General features: G+C 38.7%; 1 protein-coding gene across 1 annotated transcript in view; it reads right to left on the bottom strand.

The window, feature by feature from the left end:
- LARP4B (La ribonucleoprotein 4B) overlaps positions 1-25,226 on the bottom strand; it is a 63,064-nt gene that overhangs the window by 19,419 nt on the left and 18,419 nt on the right. The window contains exons 2-6 of the mRNA XM_063125724.1: positions 16,450-16,583; positions 5,870-6,017; positions 4,726-4,887; positions 2,600-2,681; positions 800-936 (exon numbers count right to left, since the gene is read on the bottom strand). Of these exons, the coding sequence (XP_062981794.1) occupies positions 800-936; positions 2,600-2,681; positions 4,726-4,887; positions 5,870-6,017; positions 16,450-16,530 (610 nt within the window). The 5' untranslated portion in view covers positions 16,531-16,583. The remainder of the gene's footprint in view (positions 1-799; positions 937-2,599; positions 2,682-4,725; positions 4,888-5,869; positions 6,018-16,449; positions 16,584-25,226) is intronic.

Here is a 25,226-nt window from a genome sequence, read left to right as displayed (position 1 = left end):
GGGTTGTTCAACTCATGGTTTGTTCCCTGGATTGTTTAACTCAGCGGGAGTGGTCAGTGGGGAACCAGCATGCTCACTCCCGTTTCATTATCAACAACTCCCAGTTAACAAACTATGTTGTTTTTGACATGCAAACCGGGTCATTGTGTCAGATGACCCTTGCATGGAACTGTTTTCTACTTTGAATAGAAAATGCTCTAAACTCTTTAGAACAACACTAACGGCCAAATCAGCAGAAATGGCAGTGAAGTATTACACTTCAGGCTGCCTCACACTGATAGCACCTGTTTTCAAATAAGAAGGCTCTACCCAAGATGGGAAACTTCAGATCTGATAAGCTTAATTACTTATCTGCCAGATAAGGATTCCAAGTAATACGTGCTGTAGATCAAACCTATTACTGATCTTTTGAAACTAGTTCCATCTGAAGTTGGCTGTAGTGGCTAAAGCAAAGCAAATTACATGCTGAAGATATATGCAGCTGGAGCAACAAAGACCGCCTCAATTTTGCTACTTACCTGGTTTGGGATTTTCAAATTGAGAATTTTAGTAAAGGTAAATTATTTGATAAGTCCTTGCATTACACAGAAGATTAATGGGAGTGTGTGCCCCTCCCCACCGTAATAAAATTTGGTTTTATTATTAAGATCAGTTTAAGCTGTTAACTTTGCCTTTAAGAGGAAAGAACAAGTTGTAAGAGCGTCAACCCTTCCTTCCAGTACTAATGCTCTTTTGTTGAAACATTTTTTTTATAATGCACGTACAAGTAAATAATTCTTATGCCTTATCTTTTACTTACATCGCAGCACTTCGACAATCAAATCCATATCAGTACTCAGCTTCTTGACGTGATCAAGGTTAGCTACTGTCATTATTGGCACATACTGATCACTGTCCATCTGAGATATAAGGTACATGTCACTGGCAAGATTCTCTCTGTTGAAGGAACAATAGGAGCCTTCATTGTAAAAAACAAAAGCAAAAAAACCCACCCCAAAACATTTCTTTTTATAACTCATGTATTTATCATATTTTTACCCTGCTTCTCATCCAAAAAAGGCTCCCGGAGCAGTTTACAATCAATCTGTAAAGAAGACAGCCCCTGCCCTCAGGCTTACAATCTAAAACAAGACATGACACATGAGGAAAAGGGGATGGGGAGGGAAGAGGGAACACTGTGTTTGCCTTCATGATAAAACCCCAAAATAGATACCTATGTATTGGTAAAGTCATATATAAATTCCCTTGGTTGCTAGTGTGAAGATAACAATTAAAATTTGTTTTAAATGTTAACTGTTTTTAGATTTTGTATATTGATTTTTAATGTTCAGTCTTTTTAATCCAATCTTTTTAATCTTTGTAAACCACCCAGAGAGTTTTGGCTATGGGGCGGTATATAAATGTAACAAACACAAAATCAAAATAAAATAAAAACAGTTACCCTGAAACAGTCTTAGTTTCCTTGTTGCTTGAGTAGTTATGGTCTAGTTATGGTTGAGAATGGCAGGATTCTACAAACTGACACACCAAACTGAATATAGCCCACTTGCCAGGTGTTTTTTAAAACTGTTTTATAGCCTCAGAGAGACAGAAAGAACGTACTTGAGATTTATCAGGTTCTTGGCATGAATTTAATCGGACAGGAGGAACCCTTGGCCTGCATGCAGCCCTCAGAAGTTCTCTGTGCAGACTGTGGAATCCTCGGGAACGAGCCCCGCCCACTCTCCCTCTCTATGTAGATTCCCCACAGCAGGCAAACTGCAATCAGAATCAGAATTGCTGGGGATGGGGTTGATGCTTTATCTCCTCCACCCCCATGATTGCACCCCCAGGTAGGTCACGCTTCTCCCAGGTTGCTAAACAGGGGCTTGGTGGGTTAGGAGGAGCGTGATGTCGCCTTGCTGGGGTGAAGAAAGGTCTGCAATTCTCCACACAGCAAAGAGAGTCTTTGAAAGCCAGGACTGAGCTGGCTGTCACCAGCGTGATTCCAGCTGTCCTGATCTCAGCCTATAGGGAGGGGAGGTTTCCCCATACCTGTGCACTGAGATGTGCCTCAGTGGGTGGGCAGAAGCATGTCTGTGCATGCCTCAGGGCAAAAAGTTTGCCCACCCTTGCATTTCACCATCAGTGCATAGGAGGTATCAGTTACAAAATATTTTCTGCTGCAGATGACAGACCATAACAGACTTAAGTCTATTCTCAATAGTTACTGTCTTCCTAAAGCATTGAGCACTATTTTTTTATGCAGACAGAGAACATATGTAACCATCTAGAGAGTGACTGTCAACTTGTGAAACTGCCTTAATTTGAAAGGCTTTCATGCCTAAATTAAGGGAAACAAGCAAACGTTTAGTCAAGGAAAATAAATGCTTTCATTCTTCCCCAAACTGTCCGCAGACTTTTCAAGGTATGAACCCACCATATTTGTCCCTGCCCAGTCATGAATTCCCATGCAATCCAAATGCCACAATGCCGTTTCTTAGAGACAAAACAGGTACATCATTTATTTCATGGTGATTATTACTTAACCTATCATCCTAAAGGAAAATATAGCAGGAGTGCTCACTATTTTGTAATATCCATTTTATGTTTACGGTACCTAGATAAACAGAACTCCAGTGTTTTTTTAAGCACTTCTCGCAAATCTTCTTGACCTTCTGGTTGCAGCTGTTCTTTACCTCCTAGAAATGGAAAATACTAAGTCAACTGAAAGTCAAGAAGTCATTTGTAATAGTAGTTCCCTTTGTGACAACACTATCACCTCTTTCATGATGGCACTTGCAGCGAAATACCACAAAGTACTCTTTATATGAAGCAGTACAACCAAAATAATCTTGCTCCAAAACACATGAATTCTGCAGAAATGTCAATGGACCATAGGCACACTTAGCTTGCAGCCATAGTCCACCCTGCGCCCCCCATTAGAAAACACTGAACAAGGGAATAATTATCTGAATTCAAAAAGCAACAACATTTTTTCTGTAAGAGTCAATGCACAAACGTTGAAGTATTAGTTGTGATTCCTTTTCACTTGGAACAGCTTTTAAGAAGTCATAAGAACAAAAGAAAGGTATGTAAATATTTGAATAAAGATTGGTTTTAAGAGGGTCCTGAGTTTTCTGTTATTCTGCCCTATTATGTAAATGCTTTACACCAGGGCTGGGCAACTTCTGCATTCCGACACTGCAATTCAGTGGTGCAGTGGCAGTTCTGCTTCAAAACAAGGAAACCAAGATCACTGCTCTTTTTGACACCATGACAAATATGCTCATCCAACAATCACTGAGGGTTAAACAAGCCACCGTGGCTTGTTTAATCCTTGATGTGTGTGGGGAGCGGCTTCTTGTGCTGTCTAAACCAGGGCTTGCTGGAAGGGGAAACAGCCCTCAAATAACCCAACTATAGGCCATGGTTGGATTATTTCTGCTCCTACAGGAGATACTGAGCTCCCCAACAAACATTAGATTAAAATAAAAAGCATGTTACATAAGCATCTGGACAGCTAGCATATATCCTACGTTGTATAAAAATGATAGGATTTGAACAATTGCACAACTCTACGTTCATACTGTGCAAGTGAAGCATTTGGCACTCGGTGTACTACTGATTATGTTGAAGATATCACTTTTCTTTTTTAATTGGGAAAAACAAGATACTGGTTCTCCGGGTGTGAAGGGAGCATCCTGAAAGTCTGTAGGCAATAATTGGTATTAATGGGCGGGGGGTGGGGCAGGGGCAGTGAGCAGATTCCTAGTATCCTGCATAGCTATTTTTCCTCTGTTGATCAACAAAAGCAGAATTATTCAAGGTATGCAAATGACAAAAATATTCATAAAGTATACACACACACATCACAACTTTCAAAGTACACAAACCTGCTTAAGGCATTATATAAATTATGCATTGTAGACACTTTTCATTATAGATCCAAAATCTGTAAGGTAACAAAATATGCTGACTTGCAGCCTCTAACTTTTTATATATGCTCAATTAATCCAGTAAACATATTCACACACACACACCCAAGACGCTGGAGATCTAAAGTCTGGAAGGTTAGACCTTTTTATTTTAGCGGCCTGGGCTAAGCAGAATGAGGGATGGGTTTGAATATTTCCAAAACTGCACCTATGTGATCAGTTTGGTGTTTATGAAGATGTATTGTTATCCACTGGAAGACTTTGTGGGAGCAGGTTGGCTAAAATCCAAGCAATATTAAGTAAGTATTATCTTTCATTTAATATGAAATGTAGATGTCAGTATTTCATCTATATTTGTTTTGCAACACAAAAAGCTAGCTATTTCAGTACACATACAAGGAGGACAAAGCTAGTCACATGCCCAGGGCAAACAACAATTCCTTCTAGATGAGTTGGATCTAGTTGCACACACGCAAGCAAGCTAGAAAAATTGTTACATTAATTGCCAATTCCTATTGAAGACTATATATTAAGGATTTAAGTGACTACTGTTAGCGTATGGTCATTTCTGTAACAATGCCTATAATTCAAGCTTGCTCTGGCAAGTTTCATCAGAAGCCTGTAATTTGCAAATTCTTGGCATATAGGTATATTTAGCATAAACACTGGAGGTGATTTTGTAAGATGGAATAGCAAACATCTGCCTTGAGCACTGTTTTGTTGTTGGAAAGGAGGGGGGGTTGAATAAATAAAATGACAAACAAATTTAAAAACAGACAATGAGCTTATCTGAAGACGTTTTTCTTACCTGTCTGAGTGTTTTCATGCACAGTTTCATACTCTGAATGATCTAGAGCCAAAGGGTTCATATCTGTTTGGTCTGATAATGGAGCAGTTAGTGCTGGTTCTTGTAGTTCTGCTAACGATTCATTCTGGTGCTTTTTGTCACCATCACCATTGGCCTCCAATCCTGTAGAGAAAACTGCCAGAGTCACAAACTAAGACATTATTGACTTACTCTCAACTAGACAAGAAACGTTTTATATTTTGAATAACTGCCAGAGCAGTAGCTGCGAGTGTGTGTATTTGTGTGCTTATCACAACTAAGAGTTTTGCAATACCTAAAAAGACTAACAATACATAGATTACTCCTTCACGTCTTACAAGGTTGTTACATTCTTAACAGAACCTGAAGTGTCATTCAATTACTATAGCTATGCAATTTGCTACTTGCTGACTTACCCAGTAGCTAGTCAAGCAGCAAACAACCTGCTTGCCCCTGGCTCAGACTGAGCCATTACTCAAAGCCTGTCACAGCCTTTAAAATTGGAACCAGCTCTCTGATCAGGTTCGGATGACACACCAGCGGTCATTGTGGGTTATTTAGCCCACAATGAGCCATGGTGTCCATGGGCACCAAATTGCATATGCACCCCGCTTGGTAGTTGGCCTGTGTGAACCTGGCGAGCGTGGGTTATGTGAGGGTTAAACAACCCTCACACAACCCATGGTCTGGTTTTAGGGTTATGTGAGGACTGTTTAAACCTTGCATAACCCATGTTCACTGGGTTTGCACGACACAACAACCCCCAATGCATAGGTTCCACATGCTGCGCACAGGTTAACCCATAGTGGGCTATCATGCTGTGCAAACAGCTCCCATTTGTTTGTTTGTTGAAGAAAGAGTGCCATGCGCATCCAGGGCCTCTTTTTGCTTAGAGAACCAGTAACTACGTTCCTTCTGGTAGAAACAGCTAAATGGGTTAGCCAAGTGTACATCAGATTAGACCAGGAGGGAAGCAAAAGGGAGGATCATGGGTAAACTAAACAGGATATAAGCAGCTGCCCCTGAAGGGGGAAAAGAATTTATTTCCAAGGTTGAATTACTATAAGTGCCAGAATAAGTTTTCTTTTGAGAAAACAAACGTTGGAACTAGACTGCTTACTCATACCTTCTTTGCAGGAATCTGGCGGATGATCTGGTATTTCTTCCCAGGTTTTGCTCACGCTACCATCAGTAGCACCACTTGCCTCCACGTGTAACATGTGATTCCCCCATACTTTTGCATTAGGATTTAATTCGGAAACCTTGGCTGACTCCTATAAAATAGTGTTTGGATTACACTCTGTGGATTAATATGTGAAACAGAAGCATGTTTGATAAAGAATACAACAGTACCCCCACATTCTGAAATTAGGGTAGCTTGCTCAATCTTTTTTACAGACCCATTTCCTCCTGAAGTTAGAAATCCCTGCAATTTTAACATGGTTACTTATTTTAATGAAACTGCATGTAGTGATATATACACATCTCCTAAAAAGAAAGAAAAAAGAAAGAAAACATCTTATGACCAGCGCTCTCATCAAGATGCTTATATAAAGTCACGCTAAGTTAATTGTTGAGACCAATTCATAAATAGTTAACATTTGCATAATTCTTTAGAGTGTTCAGATCAATTCACCTACATCAGCTTGGATCCTAAGTTGGCTCTTCTGTTCATATAAGGGTGGGGGGTGATTCCACCAACTACCCCCTCACTACAGCTCCCTGCACTATATCCCATACCATACCCAATCCCATACCATACCCAAGGGTCCATGAGCAGGCTTTTCGGAGGCACAGGCAGTTGTACAGGGAACAGGTATTGGGGGGTGGGTAATTCTGTCTCATTCACGGCAGGAAAGTTAGCATCCAAGCCTTTATTTATATATTTTTTAAAATCAAATTTACTTTACAAGTATTTGATCATATAAATAATTAAGAAATAAATCATTTATATTCCATTTTACAAATAAAAATGTCAAGATATAATATGCAGTCTATACAACCTCATAGTATCCCTACCAGGGAATGTGGATTAGCACTCTCTTGCACTTTATTAGACCAGCATATAATAAAAAACGGTCCAATTTGCAACAAAAGAATCATATAACTGCCGCCTTCCCTTACTCTGATCAAATATTTACCATAAACACTATATACCATATTTTAATCAACCATTCATCCAAGACAGGGACTCACACTTCTTTCCAGTTACAAGATATTGTTAAGCGAGCTGCTGATAGCAAATACTGAACCATTTCCAGTTATATTTATGGTAAGATTTATAGTCCACTTCTCCTCCAAATGGAGATGTCCAAAGTGGCACAATAAAATATTAAAAACTACATACACACAAAAGGACCAAATGCGGCTGTCAATATAAAACTAATAAGAGCTATATTAAACTCAAAAAGGAATCTAAGCAGTAGGGATATCAAAGTCTAGAATTATCTCGGGGTGGGCAACTCTGAGGTCTCTGAGGCTAATTTCACTTTCCCAGTCTCCTTGGGGGCTGCTTCCATACAGCTGAAAGTTGGTGGCGGAAGCAGAAAAATAATGAGTAGTTTGCTGATGAATTTCAGTGGCCTAAAGGTTAGCTTTAAATTAAGGCACACTTAAAGTGGGGGGGGGCATGCAGTGGTGGTGAGGGCACATGCAACCCACCCAAATCTCTGTCATTCTTGCAACAGTCCTGTAAAGGTAGATTTAAACTGTTATTCTCATATTGTAAAGGTGAGAGGGGAGCAGAAGGTGAAAGATAATTTGCCTCTAAGTACCTGAGACAATTCGAAGATATTGGGACTTTTAAAGCAATACATTTAGGATCTGGGTATATGAAAGGAGCAACATTTTAAAGAGCACATACTATTTATGGGACTCTTTGTTACCTTCAGTTTCCTTTGATAAAGCAGCAAAATGGTTTGACTGAAGCTCCTGGCCACAAAGGCAAACCCATAAACTATATATCTGGAATATTTATATTGTACTCTTCCACTGCATTTCTAGCACTCAACGTAGCTTACAACAGTTTAAAAATAAAAGCCAACAGAAAAAGAAAAAGCCAAGCAAACACACAACCTGCATGGAAAACGAACAGATCAGCAGATGAAACCAATCTAAAAAGCAAGGTAATTAGCAATAAAATTCTCAACCCAGCAAGTTAAATGCTTGACAAAATAAAAAAAAGGTTGTGGTCACTCTTTCAAGTGGATTTTTTTTTTAAAAAAAATCCATCTATATTAGTCCATTACTAAACTTGGTTGAAATGAATTTCTCAGTTTTGACTTGATTTATTTCCTGAAATAGAACTGAGCAGACAGTTTCGGAAGTGGAATGATCAAAACAAGCAGAAGAGCAGAAGAAAAAATGCAAAGGAAAAGCCACAGGGATGCATATCTAACTTGTATTGTCCTTGAGGCAGGAGAAGTATTGGACACACACACACAGGTATAAGACACTGACATGTTGGTATTAGAAAGGCTGCCATGCTGTGTGTTGGAACTGATCCAAGTGTTGGTTGGAGGCTTCTAGTACAATTTATTGTAGAACTATTAAAGTGTTCTGAGATTACGTTTCTTCATCATGATAAGTTGTAACTGTGTGCATTGCTAGCTATTGGAATTTATGTTTTACAATCTAATAACTCTATGGTTGTATTAGCTATCCCACCCAATTTGGTGTCATCTGCAAACTTGATAAGCATTCCCTGCACCTTCTTCAACATTTAATAAAAATGTTGAAGAGCACTGGGCCCAGGACTGATCCCTGCGGTACCCCACTCCTTACCTCCCCTCAGATTGAGAAGGTACTGTTGATAAGCATTCTTTGAGTCTGAGTCTGTGGCCAACTATGTATCCATCTAATAGTTGTTCCATCTAGCCCACTTTTAGCTCTTTTGTTTATCGGAATATCATGGGTCACTTTGTCAAAAGCTTTGCTGAAGTTAAGATATATGACGTCTACAGCATTTCCACAGTAATTATTGCATTGTTTTCAAGGTGCTTACAGATTAACGTTTTTAGAATCTGCTCCAGACGTTTCCTAGGGATGGATGTCAGACTGACAGGCCTGTCTTTTCCCAGGTTCCTCCTTTTTGCCCTTTTTGCCCCTCCTTATTGTTTTACTATGATTTTATTAGAATGTAAGTCTATGCAGCAGGGTCTTGCTATTTACTGTTTTACTCTGTAAAGCACCATGTACATTGATGGTGCTAAATAAATAAATATAATAATAAAATATATAATAATAATGGGGCTATTTATGCAACAATTCCTTCAAAGAATTCAATCTCGTACTACACTGGAATCTTTAAGAGAAATACATCTCCGAACATTTCTACACTAAATTGTATTTTGTATCACTTTGGTTCTTGCCTGGTTTTCTAAATAAAGACAATAGCAAGCATAACAAGACAATTAGGATATATGAGAAATTAGCTTCAGTTCATTTTTGATCAGGATTTACCCAGTTTACACCTTCCTGACTGAAAATGGATTTGGACTCAATCTGCAGTTGAAGTCTGCAATGTGATTCATGGACCAAAAATGTGTTCAACTGCAAGCATTCATTTGAAAAATGCACATGAAAAACACTGTACTTTTGAAAAATGCATACAAATATTTTTTAATCATTGGGAAAAGAATGTTTCAAAGAGTCACACAACTGATGACTACATTTGGAAATATATACACAAAAATACGTGGGGATTTTCATGCGAAAAGGAAAAAACCCACAAAGCTCATAATCTGAAATGGACTTGAGTTGGAACAAGCTTCTTGATGAAATTTAGAGAACTTGGGCGAAGTGGAGTTTTCTTGATATGCACATTCCTACAAGACAAATCTAATCTCTTATGGTGATAAGAGTCCCAAGGCCTGGCAACAACGACTGCTACACAACTCAGTCTTTCACAACAAATGAATGAAGACACCACTGCTCAGTAATCTTCAAAGTACGGCAGTTTTTACACATCATGCTAAACCATAGTAATTCTTGGGCTCAAACACTTCCCTTCTTCCGCCTCCTGTATGGTCAGGAAGAGTTCAGAAGCTCAGAAAAATGGTAAAACAGTAATATAGCATTATTCCAAGAGCAGAGTAATGGAACTTCCTACATTTAACAGCATATGTTGAATTTTTAACTGACTCAGAATAGATGGATATTGTATGTAATCTGTTTTTATGCTTTTTATGGTTTTACATTTTGTATATTTGTTTTTAATGCTTTGTGTTTTAATCTTTGTAAACCACACAGAGAGCTTCGGCTATGGGGCAGTCTATAAATGTAATAAATAAACAAATAAATAAATAAATAATACTGCAAGGAGTTATTTTGCCACTGCCACTGGCAGCAACAAAAAGTGAAGAAGTTCAGCAAGAAGGATTAATAAAAAACATCAAAGCTGCCTAGCTGCCAATGGTAAAAGTGCTCCCACAAAAGCTGAGGGCAGGAAAATGCCGTCCAATTTGACAAAGTGCCTCCTCCAATTCAACCTAGACATGGGGAGGGGGGCAAATCTGGTGCGTCATTTTGCAGCAGGCCAAATTCAAGACAGTTACATAAACAAAGCAAGCAAAACCATAATCGCCAACAGACATTACTAGAGGGAGAAAAAAACCCAATACTGGACAGACACAATCTTATGCATGTCTACTTGTAAGTGCAATGGCAAGTCAGTCTTACTCCCAGGTAAGCATGGACAGGACACTTCAGCTTTAAATTTCAGTGTGCACAGTGTCTAGCCACTTATCACTGCATTGCTTTAAAAATTCTGTTAAAAAATTGCTAACTACATATTAATTAATGTCACCCCTCTCACAAATGGGGGTAAACCACTCTGCTAGCATGGTTTGAGTACACAGATGTCTGGCAGGGGCAGTGTGATATATGTATTACGTATCCATAATATTCTGTGGGAAGGGGCGTGATTTCAGTAGAAGCGGGCAATGAGTCTGAAAAGACGGAAGCTCTTAAAATTTAAACACAACTATGTCACACCTGGGAAGAAATTCAATTCTGTAGCTTTCTCCAGTTTTCCTTCAATTAGACCCAACCCAGTTCTACAGTTATTGCTCACAAATGGTTAAAAGCACTTTGCTGCATAAAGGTAGAGACACTTTTTCAAATCCTCATGCTTGAGCTCTCAAATAAGAGTGTAAGTATGTGAACACAATTTATTTCTTGGCTGAAACTATTGGAGATGGGATAGAAAATACTTATCTAAGGAATGCTAAAGTTCAACTCAAGCATATTTCAAACCTGTTTTAGGCAGAAAATTACAGTAAGTAGTACAAGTGCAAGGGACAGGGTGGAGACAATAAAGGTTTGCCATAAAAATGGGTACCAGAATACCCTAATATATATGCCTTCGGTTTAGCACCTCATAGTGGAAGAGTTGAATCCAGAGAAAAACTAGTGGAACTCCACTTGTGCATCTGTGCTTTTCTGCCTCCTTTCCTAACAGTATATACCCTGCCACAGCCCCCAAACCCATTCCTGATCGTTGAAAGACCCCCTAAGGTGCTTGCAACTGGACAGGGAACTTGAAAGACTTTGGCAAGGCTGCTTTGTGCAAGCAGAAGTGCCTTGTGCAGGACACATTTGGATCCTATCCATAGGATCTTAGACAATTATACAACAAATTAAAAAAATCAAGGTTCAAACCACAGATTGGATTTAAAAAGGTGCCTCATGAAAGAAATTGTAATTGTAAAATACTTACACACTCTTCATCTCTATCTTGCCATCCCCAAATATCACTGTTCTGCTGTACCAGCAACTGGTAAGGGTATCCTCCAATATCAAAAGGAGGAACTGACACATCTCCACCTTGGTTTTGTAGTGTCTCACTAGTAGTGCATATGTTATCAGTTTTGTTAGATGAATTAATCCACAAATATCCCATCAGATATTTGTCATCGTGAGTGAAGTCAGTGGTTGAAAACAACCCACTTAGCGGAGCAGACTGACAAAGTGCATATGCTGTTCCTGAGCCACCAGTATCACCTTGGGAATCTCTGATATCCATTTTGTGAGTATTATCAGATTCCTTTAAAATATCTTCCATCAGATCTAATACATGCTTTGCACTGTGTTGCTCAGATTCTTGGTCATTAGCAGAGGCAAGAGGTATTTCGTATGAAGGAGTAGCAGCATATCTGTCTACCTGCTTTGGGTCAATGCAAATTCCACCAGCATCTTTACAAATTTCCAAACTGCAAGTCAGAACATCCTTCTCAGCTTTCAGTTCATACAGGCTACTTTCAGGAGTTGAGTTCTTTGTATTTTCTTTTAATATATTTGTACAGAGAGCTGATATTCCAGAGATTAAGGGCTGAGGAGGACATATAGCTTCCATCGCAATTTGTCTGGATAGACTGCTGTTTTCATGGAATCCTTCATTTTTTTCATTTGCTCTGGTTGATGTTGTAGTGTAGCCAGTTTCCATATTTACACTTCTAGCGTAATTGTCATCAATCAATGCAGGAAGCCTCTCAGTTTCAAATTGGCCCTTAGCTCTATCAATTTCCAAGATACTTACAGGCAACTCCAGAATTGCAGGCCTCTCTTGAACATTTGAAGATATACTATGCTTTTGCATTAGATTATTGCTATTTACTATAGAACTGTCATGAACAATGGAACCTTCAGAAACTGCTTTAGTTTCCATTTCACTGTGTATTTTCCCTTTATGGTGTAGTTCGCATTTCAAAACATTTACGGGCTCTTCTACAGTTGTTATTAATCTGCAAGGGTTGATCCCTGCACTCAGTTGATCTTCCAGTCTATGGAATGTACATTTGTCCCATAGCTTCAAATTCAAATCCATTTCACCCGCTTCAGAATGTGCTAAAGAGACAGAGCAGCTGCTATCTTCATTAAGTAAACTAGAATATTCATGTGTTTCACCATCATTTTTTGAGAGGTCAAGTAGAACTTGAATTCCCAAGCAATTTTCCTTTTGCTCATTAACTGTCTCAGAAAAAAATATTGTATCTTTACTTCCCCATGATCCCTCAATCAAACCACTCATCTCTGAAGGTATGTTACCTTTTTGAGACAGGTTTTGCTGAGCAGTCCTTATACAGGTGCCATCTTCATTACTACTAAACTCTGAAAGATTAGGTATTTCTGCTTCAAAAATCAAATTATTTGATGTTGAAAGCATTTTGTTTTCTGTCAGATTTTCATGGCTGCAGCAAGTTTCAAGATGAGAAACATCTTCATATTTCAAGAGCTGGTCTACATTATACTGCTCAGAGAAGTCAGTTGTTTCCTCATCATTGCAGGCAGATATTGTCCAAAATTCATTTGTACTCCCTGTAAAATTCTCAGACTTTCGACTATTTCCTTGACTTAGGCTTTCTGTATTATTCTGACTTACAGAGACTAAATCACTGGTATTTTCATCAATCTCTGATGGGTACTTTGGATTTCCTAACAACTGCTTAGTGTTTTCTCCTTCTGTATTTTGATTTTCATTAAGCTCAGACTTTATCACTTCTGTGTCACAGTTGCTCCTACTATCTAAAGTGGAACTGCGTGAACTTCTCATGCTTTTCAACTGTAGAGAATATTCCCCATCTTTCTCTAAGGGTGCAGGTGTTGAGGAATTATTGTCTTCACTAACCAATTCATTCACAAAGATTTTACTACCTAGTGTATCCATTTCCAGAGTTCTATTTTGAGGGCATTCTTCAGCATGTGTCTGCACCCTTAAACCATCTGCTGCTATGTTGTCAGTATTTAACCTATAGCCCCCATTCTCTAAGTCAATTGAACTTTTTATCTCACTTTTCGGCACCATATTATCATCTATTAAGTTGTAAGATACATTTTCCTGGATGCTGAAGTCAACAGGCAAAGGCTTCTGGGCGAAGAATTCTTTCCCACTTTCAAGAGGCCATGTCATACTATACATTTTCAGAACAGCTGGTGTTTTTACATTTAAAGAAGTCTCTTCATCCACAATAGCTTGCCCTTCTTCTACATCCATTCTCAGATCATCGTCAATTAAACAAATACTGTAGAACTCATCTCTGGTGGTTATATGGTGCCTGTCTATATCAAGATATGCGAAGGTTGACACTGCTCTTTCTCTATCTGCTGTACTTGAAATTATTGCATTAGAATTACCCTTAACAGCCTCTACTTCATCCTGTAGTAGTAAGCACTTGCTCATAACTGGATTTTCTTTGCATGTACTTAAGGCTTTTGGTAAGAAACTTCCTTGGCTTAAAACGTTTGGCACATATGAAGTAGAAGTATTTTCAAATGAACACTTTCTAGCTACAGTAGATCCAGTTTCAATATTGCTATTAATATGGTAGCTGTCTGCAATATTCACACATTGAGCATTACTATTACTATATTCTGTAAGCCTTTCACCACCAACTGTATCTTCCATTAATTCAGATTCTTGTAAACTGTCATACCTATTCAAGACCCTTTTCACATTATGTGGATGGAGCTTAAAACGTTTATTGGTAACATGGTCATCTTCAGCAATGCCCAAACAATGGTTTAAAGGATATTTAACTGGCTCCCTGCAGCTATTATGAAGAACAGCTTCCCCACACACTGTCTCTTGGATTACATGCAGTTCCTTTTCTTCCATCGTCTCCAAAATTGAAGTTAAAGTTTTACTTATCCCATTTTCAGAGGCCTCCTCTTCAGTAGATTTCCCCAACAAACTCATTTTCTCATTCTTGGTGTTATTTTGTTCTTTACTGAAACAGCAACCCATTTTGTTAAGTTCTTTTTGCAAGTCCCAGAACTGTAAGCTCCTTTCTGCATATGCTCACTTCACTTTAAGGCTGCTGGGGAGACAAGCCAACACCCAGATGCCAAAAATAGTACTGTTTCAACAGTGCAGGGGGCTCATATGCTATTGCCACTCAAAATCCAAAGCTCAGTAACTGAGCAATGCCTTAGTATGTTATCATATGTACAGCAAAGATTACCCTAAATAATTTACTTTTTAACTATATTTTTCGGGCTTATATTATGAACTGGGAGTATCTTCCTGATTTTTCATGATCTGAACAAACATTATTTTAGGCATATTAGGAGTCTTCCCTTCTCAAAAAGCCACCCACATGTGCACCCACAGCAAATCAAAATTTTAAAAGATTGTGTAAATTAAAAATGCATCAATTTTATCCTTTGCCTTATTGGAAGGCTATTTGGAAAAAGACTACTTTGTTTGCTCACTTTAGGATGAAAAGAAATAAATTATATATCCGGTTTCTTAAATTAAATCTCAATTTTTTAAATTTAAGGAACAAATTACTCATGTGAAAGTAAGTTTCCATTAAATCTCATCATAAACTTACAGTCCCATAAAGACGAACTAAAGATGAACACAGAGCCATTAATTAATTAGCCATTCATTAAACACGGACATTCATTGTTGCTTTCAGTTTCTATTTGACTAAAATTCTGTGCTCATGTGGTGCTGGAGCTGGGCGAAACAAGGTGAAGGGCTTAGTTAAGTCAGATAAAATGTATTTTGGCAGTTTTTAAAATGTTTAACTATTAAGTTTCTCTTAAATAATAACTAGGTTAACATTACATAATCTGGATAAAAGCACACAGTTAATCTCTAAACTGAATCAACACCTCTACCAGATACACTGTGATAAAAGATGCCCTTCTATGGAAATGAAGAAGCAATCTGATCACTTCTCAGATATGAATATTTACACTCTACCTACCCAAGCACAGGCATTTCATTTTCAACTAATGAAAATAAACTGCTCTAGTCAGCCAAGTAACAATTAAACCTTGCTTTGTCCTATCCGTCACAGACATTTCATTTTCCTTTACTATTTTGTTTTTGTGAGGGCAAAACTGGGCAAGACAGAGTGAAGCAGAAAGAAGGGAAGACAAAATGGTCTTGGGTGCATCTTTCTGTAGTCTCATACATTGCATCCTATGACCACTTGCCTGGGAGCAAGCCCCACTAAACTCAATGGAACTTATTTCTGAGTAGAAAAATTAAAAACATTCGGAGTATAAAACAGTATAAAACCATAATATAAAAGCTCAACCAGATAAAAACAGCAGCAATGCAAAATTACGAATTTAAAACACCAAGTTGAAATCTCATCCAATTTCTCCTAGCACCACTAGTTGGTTTTGGTGAATGAAGCTGCCTTCCTTCTTTGCTATTAGTACACTTTGTTGCTTGCCCAATGGATGACACCATGATATTTATGTTGAGAGTCACATATGGCACACCAGAGTACTCTAGCATGGCCATTTTCATTTATTCACATTTCATTTTGTGAAGCCACCTCTTCTAAAAGAGTCAGTGAGCCATCTTTTATAAAACAATCACATTCTTGGTTATAGGAATGAAATTCATACATATCAGCAGAAAACTGCTCGAGAGCATATCGGGAAATTTAATTGTGTTACATGGCAGCTTATCCCTGGTTCTAAACCGATTCTACGAATGGAATCAGTAGTATTATCTCTTTTAAGTGAGTATAACTACCATAGCCAGAAATTGAAGGATTCCTTCTACTTTATATGCTTAGCACAAATGCATGAAATCAGCAATAGACTTCTATTTCCTGTGAAGTAGTTTTGGAAAACAGTTTGACAAGTTACTAAAGACAGGCATAAACTTTGAGGTATAGAACAGTGTCCGAAATGCTCACATTTTTATGCAGTCATTTATCAAGACTTCATCATAATACTTACTAGATGAGAACTATCTTTAACTTCTTGTACTTGCTGCACCTGCGGTTCAGCCACAACTTTAGTGTCCTGATCAGAAGTCATGAGCTGCCTGCTTTCTGGCTCCTCAGAGAGAACTGTATCGATCACCTTCTAAGCTGCAGGGTAGAAGAAAGAAAGACACAAAGAATACATAGTTCATTTTATGTACAGCTAGCACTAGTAAACAGAATGCAGTCAAACCATAAAAGATGGCAGATTATACTGATAAATGCAGGGTGTGTTCTTGATCTTCCATGAAAAGCATCTGATTAGATTATTTTCATGCTTCGCTGGCATTTTTTAAAAAAATATTTATTAAAACATTTGTATCCTGCCCTATTTCACAAGGATCTCAGGGTGGCCTACAGATAAAATCATACAAACAATATACACAGTTAAAAACAAATTAACCCAATAATTAGCTAAAACCAGTATAGAATTTAAAAACAGTAAAACCAATTAAAACAATTAAAACTATATACAGGCTCGGTGAAAACGTCTTATAAGAAATACAATTTCTAACATGTTGAAAGCTCATTAGCATATCCCTCATCCCATGCAATTCCAGAGGGTCTGTTGACCCTCAGAAGTGGCTTTCGTTGGCACAGGAGACTGTAGGGGGTAAAGTTACGAAAGCCTCATTGTGCGAGTGGAGTTCCACTTGATCACCTCTAGATCCAACCCACAGCTACTATGGTGTTTAAAGGAATTATGTCCAAACTAATATATTTTCCGCATTCTGTTGGGCTAGCTCCTGGAAAGTTACTCTGAATGACAGGCCATAAGATTTCTGACTATTGAGATTAGGAGTGGAAAACTAATTGGAAGTGTAAATGATGTGTCAAACCAATATTTTAAAGAAATAGCACAGTGTTCACCTCATGACACACTATGGTGATAAGACTCCCCAGTTAACTCCATGGAAACGACTGGCATTTGCAATAAAGAGTGGACAGATGATTAGATGCATTTGGCTACTAAGCGATGTCTATACACATGTGTCTCTTCATCTTTAAAATGAGAGACTACACACTTTTAGCTAAGATTGTAACTCCAAAACACACACAGCACACTGCCAAGGAGTGAGTAATATTCATCTGTTAAAGAAAAAGGTGCTATTTGCTACACAACCTTTGATAATGTAGTTTGATTATAAAACCTACTGACTGTTACACACACTTACATGCTTCCAACTTCCAACCAGGACACACCAAAAAAACAATTGTTTATGGTCAAGCAGTAGAATACAATCCCATCTGTCTAGTCTTGCTGGACAGAGACTCACAACTTAAGGTTTTAAATCAGGCATATCTGACTACAATACCCACCCAACAAAGTAAAAACAACAACAGACCAACAGGACCAGATTGTCAACTTCTACAAAACAGAGCCAGAAGAGAAAAACAGAGAACACTAGTTGTTGCCACCTTCAGTTTCCAGCTAAAATGAGCTCCCCAGAGAGGTCCGCCTGGCGCCTACACTGTACTCCTTTCGTCGCCAGTTGAAGACCTTTTTATTCTCTCAGTGTTTTAATACTTAATTTTAACTTAAATTTAAATTTTACTGTTTTAACTCTGTATTTTAATTTTATATCAATTTTTCTGCGTGGTTTTTATTCTGGTTGTGCTTTTTATATTGTATTGTGTATTTGTGCTTTTAACCTGTTGGTTGTCTTACTATGGTTTTAATTTTTGTGAACCGCCCAGAGAGCTTCGGCTATTGGGCGGTATAGAAATGTAATAATAAATAAATAAATAAATAAATAACTCAAATTTATCATCAATGATCTACAACCCATCCAGGACACATACATCTCATAAGGCTTGGGTGATAGGTCTGTACTTGCTAACAGTCAGCCACCCAACCTAAAACACACTAGCAGCGTGTTTGCACAACATGACAACCCACCAGGGCTGCCAGCCATGATGGGTTGTTGTGTAGTCCAAACCCAGTGCATTTTCCACAGGTTGGCTTATTTTTCTTAAACAAGCCACCCTGAGAATCCATGGCTTGTTGTAGGGGTTATTCATACCCAGAGGGGTGGTTGTCTTGTCTGAACCCAGGAGAGCTCAGGGATTGGCTACAGAGCTGCTTGGCAAGACTGGCAAAAAAGCACATGTTGTTCTTCGCGATCTTGCCAGTGCTGCCTGCAGCTTCCCTGCCCAGTAAGCGCTCCTCCACCAATGCCCAAACAGCACTTTGGAGGGATTGTCACTTGTTATTTTTCAGGACTTCAGGTGCACTATTACAAGACCTAATGGTGTATGAAGCCCTGATACCTGGCGACAACATTGTTATCTTTTCGGTGCCAGGTCAAGACTTTTCTCTTCTCCCAGGCATTTTAACAGCATTTAACAACGTTAAGTTTGTTTTTAATGGACCCCAGAATTGTTGTTTTTAAATGCATACTGTTGTTTTTATACTGTTGTTTTTATGTTTCTGATGGTTTTTTAAATTTTGTATACTTTTTACCATTTTTAACTGTTGTAAACCGCCCAGAGAGCTTCGGCTATGGGGCGGTATATAAATATAATAAATAAATACTGTGGATGACAAGTACACAATTTCTACAGAGATATACAGCATCATTTGCTAGCAATGTTTACTGCATTCTACACAGGACAAACAAGCCAATCTCTATGCAAAAGAATAAATGGTCACAAATCTCACATCAGAAATGGCAATATTAAAAAAAAAACCAGTGGGAGAACACTTCAGTCTTCCAAGTTACTGTGGCCTGGGTTGCTTAACACAGAAATTGTGAAGGCTGAGATGTAGCAAGCAAACACACTGCCTCCCACACACTCATCATGACTGCTTTCAATCAATAATGTTACATCTGAATCTGGAACTCTGGGTTGTTTAGGGATTAAACAACCCAGAGTTAACCCCAAAACAAACAATGGGCAATTATTGGGTTATCTCTAGGTTAATTAATCAAATTTGCATTGGATTTTTTCTGATTCAATATTTTCTATAAAACCAACATTATTATTATTATTATTTATTTATTTATTTATATAGCACCATCAATGTACATGGTGCTGTACAGAGTAAAACAGTAAATAGCAAGACCCTGCCGCATAGGCTTACATTCTAATAAAATCATAATAAAACAATGAGGGGAAGAGAATGCACCAAACAGGCACAGGGTAGGGTAAAACTAGCAGTATAAAGTCAGAACATTTGGACATTACTGATATCCAAATGCCCATTTCAGCAGGGAATAACAGCTCTCTGAAATGTACAATGGACATTCCGCTAAAATTCAGTGCTGCTAATATAAACAGTTGCATTAAAATGCACATTTAGTTTTACTGATACTTTCCAGTCTTTCCCATGAAGCTACTGAGTTTAGTTCTATCCACAGGGGGACAGCCCTACCACACTTCCCAGACTTTATCAAGTATTCATGTGACACATGAAGCTACCCAAGCACTGAATTAACAGCAGACTATGAACTGCATTGACAAAAGAGAGCACAACAGCAGACGGTGTACCAACCTGGAAACTCTTTCAGTAAAGGGCTAATTCACACGGTTGTGAATTTGCCAATCACCTCTGTGCAATGGTGTGTGGGCTTGAACCTGTTACTACATGTACCATAAAGTGAATGCTGTAGGCATCTGCAAAGTACACCCAGATCATGAAATCTGTCTCAAAAACTGGAGTACAAGGATTGCAGGAATTAGGTGTACTGCATGTGCAGGTATACACTTACTTCACACTTTATAGGCTTGCACCATACCAAATTATTGGATTCACCATCATGGAACTAGCCCTATGTTAAAGCCTTAACATAGGGGTGGGCAGAAAGTAGATCTCCAGATGTTTTAGATTCCATTTCCCAAGATTCCTCACCATTGGCCATGCTGGCAGGAGCTTCTGGGACTTGAAGACCAAAACCTCTGGAGAACTACCCTCTGCCCGCCCCTGCCTTAACAGATTCCTACCCCTAAAAGTGTTTTTAAAACCCATATAAGAATCAGGTTTGTCTGTTTGCAGAGCTTGGGATGCTGCCGTTATGTAAAAAATTACCCAAGTCAGGGAAAGTTGCATTCCTGATCACCCTTACACAGAGACAGTACATCGGTATAAAGTTTTTGGAACTTGCCATTCCACGAAGACGTTTAGGCCTTACAGTTATCATTATTAGATTGTAAGCCTATCTTTATTAGATTGTAAGCCTATGCGGCAGGGTCTTGCTATTTACTGTGTAATCTGTACAGCACCATGTACATATATAAATAAATAATAATAATAATAATGACCTTTAGCAATTTAAGAATGTTGTTTATTTCTACAATATAAGTAGATAATGTACATAGAAAACACCAGAGCACTAATTTCTAAGGCAGGGACAGGGAGCATGTGTTGGTGGATTGCAACTCTCATCAGCCCTAGCCAGAAAAGCCATGGTTGTTTAAACTCCCCAACTTACAATGTCTAGCTTACCCTAAATGGAAAGCCCCCCAACCCTTAGGAACAGATTTTCAAGAGCACAGGGACTGCAGTAAGAAGGGGGAGGCAGGGAAGCCCTGTTCTATGAAATGCAAGTCCACACGGAAGGTAACATTCAAGACTGTTTTTCTAAAAATTATGATGAAAAGTGCAAAAGCCAACAACACTCTGTACACCATAACTACCAAAAACATGATAATTTTTCATCAGTATTTTATGAACAACAGCCAAAAGGGATTCCTGATCATTATGTACCAATTAAAATGTTCTAGAAGGGGCTGTTTTAGAAGGCTCTTTATTTCATTAGTATGCATCTATCCAGAAATCTCTGTTTAGAGAGAAGCATTTGGTGAAAATCTACTGGACCTTTTGGTGTCTTTTGACAATTAATTATGACTGCTATTTCCATTCCCTATTGTCACTTAAGATGTTATTCACCGTCATAGCTGCTCTACAGAGGTAAACATCCTGCCAACTAAAACCTTTTTAGGTTAATAAGCTACTGAAGAGATGCCAGCAACTCTTTTCATTCTCAAGAATAGAGCTCACCACCCCCTGCCTAGGGATAAAATGCATCTCTGAATAGGAAGTGACACTATAATACTGTTTATTCTCCCTTTTGATCTTGGCAGTTTGTATATTATTAACAGACATCATTACACCTTGCATAGCTAGTAGGCATCTGTTTTCAGTTGCTACACTACAGCCAAGAAACGTTTTGGTTTGGAAAGCATAAAGACCTTCAGCTTTTGCTATCATTCGGTGAAATGATTTCATTACTGCCCATTTCAAGGCCTATACGCAAATACCCTTCTTACTGCTATTGAGAACTGCCAAAGTATTAAGTATACTAGATGCTGGCAGCCAAAGATCTATCCAGATATTTCAAATATGCAATTCCTCCTTTCTGTAGCTCTGGTCATATGTATCTATCCCTCTCTGAACATTCTCTCCCCATTTTTTCTTTTCCACTTCCTCATCATTCATTCTAGCCATTTCCTTCTTCGAGGTCCCAGCCCTTGTTTCTCTTTGCTCTGTTTGCTTTTCAGGCCTTTGGCTCCTTCTTTCCTAGGCCACTACTATTTCACTCCGCCTTTCACTCTACCTTCAGCTTGCTGGCCCTAACCCTAGGATCTGAGCTGGTCAGTTAAAAGCAGTTGAACTTAAAGCAGAACAACCTGCAAAGCATCTTAATCAATTTTGGTGAAATGGCGGAGGAAGGTAAGCAAAATTTATGATGAAATCTGAAGTCCAGCCATGTTTATATCACACAGAGATCTGGGGCTTTCAGATTATTTGGACTGTATATGTAATAGTTTACTAAGGACTCCAAAGTTATATATTGTGTTCTTGTGACTGGAAGTCCCTTTCTGGGTCTCCAAAACTGGATAAAACCTCTTGCTATGTCAGAGCCTCATTTGACAAAATTCTGCAATATGGGGACTAAATTGCACTTATTAAATGAATGTATCACATCCTCCACTTACCCAGTACCCGGGGCGATGCACAATAAAATAATTAAATCTTCTCATAATATCAAAACAGCAAGGAGCTAAAAAAAAAACTTACAATAAAATTTAAGCACAAAGATTTGAGAGCCATAAAACATTATATAGCACCAGAAGCCCAACAGTAAAGAACATCTTATACTGCACATCTGAAAGGCAAATAGGAAACCAATCTCACTTCTCTTGGGAAGGAATTTTACAGCTGGGGTTCAAATGGAAGGCAGTCCTTCAAATATCCTGGCCCAAACTGTTTAGGTCAAAGGTAGGACCTGGAACTGTGCCTGGAAACAGACTGCAAGTCAGTGAAGCTTTCTACCAGTCTTAGTGCCCCAAATGTTCATACTTGGTATTGAAACATGGACTACCTACTGCAGAAACTAAGACAGTTATTTTCTCCAGTGTAATTAAAAACAACAACAGCCAAGAAGGACTTTAAAATAATAACTCAAGATATTCAGAATGATAGTCTCATTAGGTGTGTAAGACCACTAAAGATATAATTTATTCAAATATAAACCAGGTATAGAGAAATACTTATGCCATTGTTAATAAACTCCAATTGACCATGGTGAGATTCCAAATGATGACATCAGCTGTGCCTGAGGCCATACTTCTTAACATTGTGTGTGTGATTGCGGGAGCAATCAAACTGAGGCCTTTATCACTAATTAACTGCAGATTTGAGTATCTTTCTGATACTTTTAGGAAATATAACTGCTTGTTAATCATACTATATCCATTTAACAATGGTTTTAAGTTAATGTGCATAGTTGCTACATAGTTAATGGCATTAGCCAAGTTTTGAATTCATTATATTAAGCAAGTAGTTAATCATAACACAACAGTCTGATAATTATATTGACTGGCTGAAATATTCAGGTGTGTATATTACGGTCAATGGCTGAAACAGTAACATTGGAATAATTATTAGTTTTCTAAAGGTTATTAGTTCTCTAATATTCCAGAGAATTCATTTTCTAGATGTTATCTGCTACAGAAAGAGTCTAGATGGTTTAGCATTCCAATATGCTTAAAACGGGCTAGTTTGCATGATCATACATGCCAGTCACATGCTGGAGAGATTAGAATTATTACCCTCAGCAGCATGGCGGCTTGCCATGTTGTGCGAACCCATGCAGGATGGCTTGTTGCCATTTCCAGTTGTTTCTGGATAGCCTATAACAGAAACCGACAACAGTCCATGGGTTCTGTGTGGCATGTTACCAACAGCAACAAGCCACCCTAGCCCAGGCTCACAAGACACAACAAGCTGTGCTGCCAGGGGTAATTATGCCAATCCTCCCACTCTGTGATCATGTGAACTTGGTCACAGTGGTCACCAAGAACATCAGAACCATGCTGGATCCAACCAAAGGTCCATCTAGTCCAGCATTCTGTTTGCACAGTGGTCAACCAGCTGTCAACTGGGAACCCACAAGTAGGACAAATGTGCTACAGCACTCTCTTGCCCATGTTCCCCAGCAATTGGTGCACATAGGCAAACTCCCTCTGATACTGAAGGTAGCACATAGCCTTCAAGACCAGTAGACATTGATACCCTGTCCTCTAGGAATTTATCCAAACCCCTTTTAAAGCCATCCAAATTGGTGACCATCACTACATCTTGTGGTACCAAATTCCATAGTTTAACTATGCATTGCGTAAAGAAGTACTTAATATCCCACCAATCAGTTTCATGGGATGACCCCAGGTTTCAGTATTATGAGAGAGGGAGAGGATCTAATTCTATGAACATTAGGAAGCTTTAGACTAGGGCTGAAGAGTCCATTTGCACAATCATCTTTGCCAGCATAAAGTAGGGCACACAGTTTCAGTGATTTTTCAGGGCTGCAAAAGTGTCCAATTGCTAGTTACGACTGTTCCATATTTGCCTCTAAATGGACTTCATTAGCTCTTAACACATATATCCAAATTTGATTGGCTGCATATAGTACTGAGAAATCAAGTAAAGTATGTCGTCTGTGGTATGGCACAGATCACCAGAGAGAGATTGAAAGAGAAAAAAGGCATCTAAGTAGAAGAGAAGGCAAGAACTGTCTACAAACACATATAAAGAATATATAATCCTAAATGGAGATTTACCAGCTGATATGGCTGGCTCTTCTGTTGAAGCCCTGGTTAATCTGTGGAATGCAAAAATGACCTGGCCAGTTGATACAACTGTTCCTGAGAGTCTTCAACTGATTAGTAGAGTTTATATGGCTCAATGGAATACCCCAGAGGTGAGAGCAATGAAACAGGTGGGGAGACAGTTTGAGAACAGATGGAGAAGGACAGATGCAATGGAACACTGGTGTATACCCATGTTTGAGTTAATAGAAGTGGCAGTGAAGGTGGTGAAGAAACATTACTACTGCATCCTCTGTATGTCATTCAGCAGAGATTTTTAAGGATTATATGGGGGTTACTATAAACTCGTCCCAAGAACGTTGGAACTATTAGATGTCTTCTGTGTCATGTTTGCAAGGAACTTCCAGGATAAAATCTCTGGCATCCACCAAGGCTTAACATTCCAGTGCAATAGCAGGTGAATTAGGTGTGGTATCCAATGTGCAGTTTTATCTAGTTTTGTTGGGTGAGTTTCAGCTGGTAGAACTCAAGAACATTGACATGGTGCTTGGACAGGCTTGTGCAACCATTTCTGTATTAGATCCTTGCCCGTCATGGCTTATTAAATCTGGTAGGGAGGGAACAGCTAGCTAAGCAAGGGAGGTGATTAGTGCCTGCTTGCAAGAGAGAGTGGTCCCAGGCCACCTGAAAGAGGCAGTG

Source organism: Elgaria multicarinata, chromosome 1 (assembly GCF_023053635.1).
Source record: "Elgaria multicarinata webbii isolate HBS135686 ecotype San Diego chromosome 1, rElgMul1.1.pri, whole genome shotgun sequence".
NCBI classification, from domain to species: Eukaryota; Metazoa; Chordata; class Lepidosauria; order Squamata; family Anguidae; genus Elgaria; species Elgaria multicarinata.
Note: the sequence above shows the minus strand (reverse complement) of the source record. Positions and strands in the feature narration are given on the sequence as shown.